This window comes from Sinocyclocheilus anshuiensis, unplaced genomic scaffold (assembly GCF_001515605.1).
Source record: "Sinocyclocheilus anshuiensis isolate Anshui unplaced genomic scaffold, SAMN03320099.WGS_v1.1 scaffold997, whole genome shotgun sequence".
NCBI classification, from domain to species: Eukaryota; Metazoa; Chordata; class Actinopteri; order Cypriniformes; family Cyprinidae; genus Sinocyclocheilus; species Sinocyclocheilus anshuiensis.
In genome coordinates, this window is record NW_015555715.1 from 652984 (window position 1) to 662559 (window position 9576).

The following is a 9576-nucleotide window of genomic DNA, read 5'->3' on the forward strand; positions in this document are numbered from 1 at the left end:
CCCCCCCCCACCAATTTATTTTTTAACAACTAAAAAATATTACGTTTTCAAAAGTTGTGAAAGAGAAAAGAAAAGCTGAAAAATTGTTTTACATATGTTCATGGAATTACCTTTGTCTAATCTGATAATCTATCATTTGAAACTTCTTTGCCCTTTTTTAAATCTTCTTTTAGAAACATTGCTATCTTCTGTACCTGCTAATTAGTTGGTAACTTTTCATTAAAAAGTCATTCGTAAACATAATGCTGCAAATAAGAGATTTATTTACATTTGAAGAATATTCAAATAAATAAACGTAATTTTTACCTCATTGTACGTGGACTAAATGGGCGAATACGACATAGGCCTATTCAATATATTTCATATATTCAATATACACTTTCTTTTCATTATAAAGTTACATAGGCCGTTGTCCGTTGACGTATGTCCAGGAGCCTTTTCTTATTTTTATGTATATTTATGGTCTTAAGGTTTTCCTAATTTTATTTTGCACCTTTTGAAATTATCATACGATGTAACATAAAAAAAAAACTACTCCGTGCGGTTTCTTATGAGCAAATTATTCAGTGTTTAAAAATGTTTTAGATGTAGTTTACGTGCTGCATAGGGCGCTGCTGAAACTGTGTGTAATTTTGTCAACTACCCATATTTTAATAATAATCAGGCGTGAATTACTGCGCTCCTAAAACTGAGGACAGCAGCCTGCACGCGATGGAGAACTGCTGCAGTATCAGAGTCTCAGCCGCAGCCGGACCAGACAAAACTGACCTGGACGACATCGGCGAAAAATGCGACAGCAACGTGTCGAGCAGCAAGAAGAGACGCCATCGCACGACCTTCACGAGCGCTCAACTAGAGGAACTGGAGAAAGTCTTCCAGAAAACCCATTACCCAGATGTGTATGTGAGAGACCAGCTGGCCATGAGAACAGAGCTCACGGAGGCCAGAGTTCAGGTAACTGCTCACAAAAAAAGTGTTTTTTTTTGTAGACTTTTATATAAACTCTGTTACATTTAGGCCTGTCTGAGAATAACATCATATTTGAGGAAAAGCCTGAGTTTTCACTTAAAATTGAGTCCTCCTGCATGCATTCCTAAGCATAAAAAAAACTATAATTGAAAACAACTTTAATTTCTTCATTTTAATTTTAAAATGAAAGTGGTGCAACCTGCACTTCATTGCGCTTTTTCAACCATTTTTAATCTTAACAAAATCAGGTTTAACCTATGAAAACTCATTAAAAATATAAATGAATGGATGTAAAGATGTTTTTATCATGAAAACGTTTTACATGGCAGTTATTAGTTATGGATCTGTATTTGTTTGCAACAGATACAATTAGTAACCCTCCCTGTCATAATTGATGAACTTAATGTCACAGCCCTGTAATTAATTATGGCTTGACATTTACACTACACCAACATATTAAAAAAACCCGGGACATAACAACGAAAGACAAAAAAGAATAATAAAGTAAAATAAAAAATACATAAAATGTATTCTTTAAATTTGTGCTTACATAAAATGTTATCTCAATATTTAATCATTCATTTTACATCATGGAAAAATAACTTTTCTTTTTTTTTTTTTTAGGTGTGGTTCCAGAACAGAAGAGCCAAGTGGAGGAAGCGAGAAAGATATGGACAGATCCAGCAGGCCAAAAGCCACTTTGCAGCGACCTATGACATATCAATGCTGCCCCGGACAGACAGCTATTCACAGGTGATTCACTTTATTTATCTGCACCATGGTGTTGCAAAATGTTTGCAAAAAACAAATATAAATCAACCAATGCATGGCTGTCTACTACTCAAATGCAAAAGAATGCCCGGCCTAGTGTTTTTAGCAAACCATCATTGTTATTGTGCATTATTTAAATGTCTTTATTGTTCTATATATACATTATCTGTCTAAAAAATAATCACATGTATCATACATTGTGTAAGTAGGTTTCATTATCTATTTTGTTAAACAATTATTCAAGGTGGCAGAGTATTTATTGATCTGATTATAAAATTTGACTGTAGAGTCACGAAACATTTGACTAAATTTCAGCTAATCGCATATGGTCCTTCCTAACACAAACACAATGCATGAATTGTTGACAAGAGCCCTTAGCTTTTCGAGCTTTAAACAGCTTTGACGGGTGTGGGCAGTCAGTCAGACTGCAGAGAGCTGTCTCACACTAACTGACAAAAGCTGTTGCGAGGATAGGAGATGAAGATTTAGATGGCACCACGGGACCTCCTTTTTTTTTCGTCAGAGAGCAGATTCTTCACTCGTGTTTTTCATAGTCACATTAAAAAAAAGCCTGTGCCTTAACAGGACAGGTCCTTATTGCGCCAGGCATGTTGTAAGGAGAGGTGGGAGGGTGCTAAGCCTTGTGCTCAGATTCTTGTGGTGAACACAAATGCATTTTTGTGGGCTGCAGGGTTTGTTTTTAAAAGCCTGGTCTGGATTTATTTAAAGTCTTGGACATAATTGTCACTGTATTTTAATGCAGATTGAGGGTGTATCTGATATGATGTCATCTCGGTTTGTCATGAAGCATTTTCCCAGGCATACTAAAATGCAGCGATTTATTTTTTAAAATTGAATTAACTTTCCAAAACGCAATCTATGTTTATGTGCCATGAATTTCCAAACATTTGGATTCCTTTATTTTGATTATGGATTTTTTTGCTGCATTTCTTCCTGCCCCAGCTCAAGCCTGTTGAGTTTTTTCAACTTCATTTGAATTTAGACATGTTCTAAAGTGTTTTTGTCTTTCAATCATTTGCTTATTAAAATGGCTATTCACACTGCTCTTAACCCTACATTATCGTCGTTATACATTCCGCTTTTAACCCTGGGTAGAGGAGAGTTTCACTCTTGTAATTTAGAAGTGGGGTTAGCGCTGCTTTTTACCCTGGGTTATGAAACCTTTCACCAGAGCAGGGCTAGCATCGTTTTTGGTACCCTTTCAAAAGGTAGCCTACTAATATGTACCATTAAGGTATTAAGATGCACCTACTACTATGCACCCTTTAGGGGTAGATAATGCACAAACGTGTAACTTTTGAAAAGGTACTTTTTTTTCTGAGAGAGCAGGGTGTGAGAAGCCCTAAAGTGTTGTGATTTTATGATTTCATGCATTTTGATTTCACTTTATTCCACCTTCCCCTGACCAAACAGATTTCCAACAACTTATGGACAGGTCCCACTACAGGCAGCTCTGTGGTCTCGTCCTGCATGATCCCGCGTGGTTCCCCTCCCTGCGTGACATCTCCCTACCCCCACTCGCCGAGAGCCAGTGAGCACGGTTACGTGGGATTCCCCAATCACCAGCAAAATCAGTTTGGAGTGTCTCTCAATAACTTCTTCGCCGATTCACTTCTGGCTCCTTCACCGAACAGTCACGCCGCGTTTGAGACCAAACCTGAGTTTGAACGGCGGTCCTCCAGCATTGCTGTGCTGCGGATGAAGGCGAAGGAACATGCAGCCAACATATCTTGGGCCATGTGAACTCTGAACTTGTTCTAATAGTGCTGATCTGAACAGTTTTTTTGCCAAATAACAATACAGCCAGTTACTTTCATGAATTGGTTTTTATTTTAATTTTTATTGGAACAACAAAGATATCAGCCGTGAACCGTGATTATAACCTGTTAAAAAATTCTGTAAAAGTTTCCTGTCCTTTCAAAAATAATTTAATTAAGAAACCTCTGAATTAAACAATGATTGTTCTTTGTCTTAGCATCTCTTGTTGTTGTGAATATGAAGGGCACAGAACTCAACAGTATTATACTCTCATGACTTTCACAGAGATGTTATGGCCGACATACTAACACTATGTCTGTGTGCTTTGCAGCAAAGCTGTTTAACACTCTCTAGCTGTGTGCCACATGCCACATGCAGAGGAACACTTTTTTATTTTATGGTAATAAAAGTTCATTAAAATTATAGTTAATGTTTCTAATTTTTTAATTCTCTTAGCTCCTTTGTTTTAATATATTTTAAAATGTAACTTACTTCTGTGATGGTAAAGCTACATATTAATGTCGTTCAGCCTTGAGTGTCACATGACCTTTCAGAAATAATTCCGATATCTTTCAGAAAGTTCAAAAGAACAGCATTAATTTGGAATAGTTTTTTTTGGTAAAATGTTTAAAAAAAAAAAAATTTGGCAATAGGATTTTTTAATTACAGTTATGATCTTATATCCAATGTTTTTGAGTAAATCAACAAAATAAGCAGTGTTTAAAAATATTCTGGTTTAGTATTGGCCCTTTTTCAGCTCCTCTGCTGACACCTAACCTACATATTTCTCCTTTTGAGACAAAACACAACTTTATCAAGTTACTCAACTGTTGGAGTAACAGTAAACTCAGAAAATTCAGTAAACTTACTGTTCTATTGTTTTTCATCTACAATTTTGTAAGTAGCACTAAGTAGGTGTTTTAGACTGTGTATACATTTTGTATAAACCCAGTAAATATCAATATTTATTGAAAAATAAAACCTGGATGCATAGTTTAAAAAAATGAAGCCATTAGAAACCATTAGCCATTTGAGTGTTACATATGTTTATGTAATGAGTTTTAAAATGAGCTTAAAAGCATCTAATAAGAATTGAAGTTTTTAAAATTGTATTTTATGACTTACTTGATACAAGCTTTTATGTTACTTAAGTTCTTAGTATTTTGCATTGACTGTTGTTACAGTGTAATCTCTGTATCCATCTTAGTCACTGGTCCATCATTTTTATGGATCCACAGCTTCACTGTAAGACTGATGGTGCAGCACATGTGAGGCAGAAAATCCCACCACACTATGGTGCAGATGAGATCCATCAGCAGGGCGAATGGGTTTGACCCTCTGGGGTGAGCCACACTCATTAATAAAGACCCTCGCACGCTTGGGGGAGTGAGACATATGAAAGAGACGGATCTCTCTGCTGCCCAACACTCCAGACCTGCAATTGGGTGGAAAAAAAATTTAATTTTAAAACACTAAGGACATTGATTACAAAAATGTACTTGCACATTAAATATTTCCTTTTGGATCTTTTTTTAAAATAAAATACAAACAGATTTCCATTATTGTGATTAGGTAGTACTGAAAAATTACTTGGTCGTATTTACATTTGCGCTCATAGTTTAGTAGTATAAAATCACTGAAAGGATGCTTTCTAACTCACTAACCATCATAAAGTACACACAGCGAATAGAAAAAATCTGGCTTGTACACAGCATAGTACATGAATTTCGTGAAAGACATTTCTAAGGTAAGCTGGCAAGTGCAACAGCAAAAACAAAAACAAGACTCACAGGACTTTGTGTGGAATGTGATGTGATGCCTCTTGTCTGACAATTTACGTCCTGATTATGAATGGCTCTCCTCCAGATGATTCCTTGATGGACATTTTTGGCCCTACTCTGCATTCAAGCACAATGTGGTCTTTAGAATTACGGCACACAAGTAAACACATTTAGTATGTATTTCTTGTGGATGCCTTATTCCGTCCTCTCTACCCACACGTCCAACTGGTGCTGTACCAAAGGAAATAGCACTCGTCAGACATTTCGCGTTACTGTTAGATGTAATCTATAATTCTTGATTTTTTTTATTTTTTATTGATATTTTGGATTTGAAGGTATCAAGGGCAATTCAATTCCAATGGTCAAATTTTGCAATTCAGTGCAATCATTCACTCTGGGCAATAATCATGAAATCCATCAGAGTACAAAGACTGGAAAATTAACAAATTCACAAAAATAAAAACACAAATTCAATATTCCCACCTACCAAAGGAAATGGCACTCGTCAGACATTTCGCGTTACTGTTAGATGTAATCTATAATTCTTGATTTTTTTTATTTTTTATTTATATTTTGGATTTGAAGGTATCAAGGGCAATTCAATTCCAATGGTCAAATTTTGCAATTCAGTGCAATCATTCACTCTGGGCAATAATCATGAAATCCATCAGAGTACAAAGACTGGAAAATTAACAAATTCACAAAAATAAAAACACAAATTCAATATTCCCACCATTATTGCACTAAAAAGAGCTTAAGTTCACTAAACACACACTGACCTTTTGTGTCCCATATGGGGTTAGTCACAATGAAACTGTTAATTAAACAGCCTATTGTATATTAACAGTAAGGCAATTATGAAACACAAAACTAAATGAAACCGCAGAAATGTGAAAAGTAGTGAAATGTAACATTGTAATTTTAGAAACTTTATGGTCCTGAGAACACAGCTGAACTTTTGCCTAAATGAATGTCAGTGTGGTTTTATTGTGTTCACTTGTTTACCCAACAGCAATTGCATAAATATAATGATATTGTACATTTCAGTTCAAAAGATTTTGGGTCAGTAAGATATTTAATTCAATACGTTTACTCAGCAAGGATGCATTAAATTGATCAAAAGTGACACTAATGTTACAACAGATTCCCATTTCAAATAAATGCTGTTCGTTTGAACTATTCTATTCATCAAAAATCCTGAAAACACAATTTATATTAAGCAGCTCAACTGTTTTCAATATTGATAATAAGAAATGTTTCTTAAGCACCAAATCGGCATATTAAAATGATTTCTGAAAGATCATGTGACACTGGAGTAATGGCTTTGCCATCACAGAAATAAATTACATTTTAAAATATATTCAAATAGAAAGCAGTAATTTTGAATTCTAATACTATTTCACAATATAATTGTATTTTTGATCAAAGTAATGAAGCTTTAATGAGCTTTTGAACAGTAGTGGAATTTCAAGTATTACAGGGCCCTGAAATACAGAGAATGTGTGTGGGTTAGTTTGAGAAAAAGGAAAATAAATGTCTAAAAATTGCATTATATTGTTAGATGACGACGTTTTTTTTGTCATATTCTCTGCTTATCTTCAATATATAACATATGACATTATAATATTATTTTACATATATTAACACAATAGACCTGTCTCTAACAATTGTCAGAAACAATATACAAACAATGAGCTCATAAAGCAAACAACAGCATTAACATGGATCACTGCAAAATTCTTGTCTTTATGATACTGAATGTTCTCGGACTTAATATGAATCATCACAAGACACAAAAGAAAACATGGCCTGTTGTGAAATATTGGATAATGCAACATTTCAGGACCTCTGGGGCACTTATGGCTCATGTGCTACGAGTTGAAGACCAGCCATACAAGAATACACCACTCTTGGCTTAAGTCACACCTTTTGTTTTCCTTCTATCCAAATGCCACATACATTCACTGATGGACATTTCAGCTGGGTCCCATCATTCACAAAATCTCCCAGCACGCAGCAGGTCGTGATGTTTTTAGCCCTATGCCGAGCGTGGGGCCAGCGATTGCTCTTCCTGCCAGGACAGTTATTTATGTTCAGTAGGAGCAGCGGTACTGGAGTCCGTACTGGGCTTCATGATTAATGAAAGCATTCCCTGAACCCAGTCTCCAGCGCAAAAGAAGCCCTGTGAGTTATTGTGTGTGAAGTTATTTTTTTTATTACCTTTTCACTCAGAGCTGGGCTGTTTCAGAGAGCAACATAAAGCCATATAGATCTTGAGGAGAAGCCACAATGTTGGCGTCGTCTCTGATTGATGTAAACGCTAACAAATAGTAATGTTAGTACCTTAGACCTCAAAACAAAGAGGACAGAAAGACTGATCAGGTGAGAGAAATGCACCTAAAAATATCAACATAAAGTGTTGTCTTGTAAGGAGCACACAAGTGTTTTGCAAACACAAAAAGTGCAGCAAGGTAGTCCACTGAATCTGTGGGCAAAAGCCTTTACCTTCATTTGTTGTGGCTGGTGAGTCATTGTGAGAGTGTCAGGCTTGACATGTAACGTGCTCATGAATAGTCAGATGTGGTGGCACCCCGCTGAGATAACACTGTTTACTAATGCCAAGACAAACAGAGGCAATAAACAGGCCAATTAACCATCAGAGACAAACAAATTCAATACATGACCAATTACCTGACGTCTAGATTTCAGTATCCAACATTACACTATTTCAGTATGTTGAACAATACTGCTCTCAATAATATTTAGAATCATGATGATCATTTTAGTTTAACAGAAACTAAGACTATATGAAGTTTTAGATCAAACTTACACTTACACACTTAATATAAAGCTACAAACAAACAAACAAACAATAAAAATGATGAAGGGAAGCCAAATTTTTGGTTTGTTGATAAATTACAGAATTGCTCGAAAAACCGAGAGGCCTCCACTGAGTGCAGTCCATTCCACAAAACAATTTCATAAAAAGATTGTAAAATAAATGCATATAAATTAAACGGTTTAATCAAGTCTTCTGACGGATGTTTGATTTTCTGTTTACTATTTTTGATTAGCTGTGCATTGATTGACGTTTATATGTAAATAAAATCCTAAATTATATCTGTTCATCATATAAAGCAATTGATATGATGAACTTGGATTAAACGGTTTGATTTATATAGATTATGTTCACTATGTCTTTATGAACTCTTTGAACCGTCAAAGTTTCAGTAGAATGGACTTTCAGTGGAGGCACAGAAATCTCTCAGGTTTCATAAAAAAAAAATCTTAATTTGTGTTTCGAAGAGGAACGAAAATCTTATGGGTTTGAAACAACACAAGGGTGAGTAAATAACAGAATTTTCACTTTTAGGTGAACTATCCCTTTAACAACACGGCTCATTAAAAAGAACCGGTTCATATGGTGAAACAGCATATGGATGCACACAAAACTTTCCCGATATTACATTATTGTTGCACATTTTTATTTTTGTCACATTCTGAAGCCCTGACTTATTAATAGCTGTGATTTTATGTTTTAGTTAACATTTAAATGATTCAATCACATGCAATGTTATTTTAGCATCATACCATCATAGATTTTGCTAATATTTTAAATTTGATTTGATTTTTTACATTTGATGTTTTCATTTCATCGTCTCTATAGTTTTTATTGTTTTAATTTTACTTTAGTTTTAGTTGGCAACTAACTGAAATAAAATAATTTTTTTATATTATACTTTATTTCAGGTAATGTTTATTTTATTTCAAGTCATGTTCACAGGTTTAGTTAACAATAATAACCCTGGTCACATGCATACACCACAAATTAGTTAATGATCCGCAAAGCAAATTATCTAAACCCACCTCATGCTAAAACCACAATCACCTATCAAATAACAAACAAGTGGCCTTTTCTCCAGTGACTGGACTCTCACTGAGATCCCAGCAGGAGGAGAGAACCATCTAAAACCCTCAATCTCCATCATCTGCACTGGCTCATCTCTCTATCTGCCTAAACATCACGAGAAGCACTTCCCTCAGCTTCAATATTAAACCCTATGAGGAACAAACAGATCTGAAGAACCACTGCAAAAGAAGCTAATAGCAAGTGAAGTGAAAATATGTGGGTTAGTTATACGTACCTCTATATGACCTTTCTTGTTTACTTCTGTTAGTCATGGTATTGGAGTTTAAATGCAATTTACATTAAAGGGGTCATATGATGCGATTTCAAGTTTTCCTTTCTCTTTGGAGTGTTACAAGCTGATTGTGC

At 35.2% G+C, this 9576-nt stretch overlaps 1 protein-coding gene across 1 annotated transcript in view; it reads left to right on the forward strand.

The window, feature by feature from the left end:
• The window catches only part of LOC107672210 (ALX homeobox protein 1), a 4760-nt gene extending 1201 nt beyond the window's left edge, over positions 1–3559 (forward strand). The window contains exons 2-4 of the mRNA XM_016465303.1: positions 665–954; positions 1594–1722; positions 3175–3559. Coding sequence (XP_016320789.1) covers positions 665–954; positions 1594–1722; positions 3175–3504 — 749 coding nt within the window. The 3' untranslated portion in view covers positions 3505–3559. The remainder of the gene's footprint in view (positions 1–664; positions 955–1593; positions 1723–3174) is intronic.
• Positions 3560–9576: the final 6017 nt, after the last annotated feature.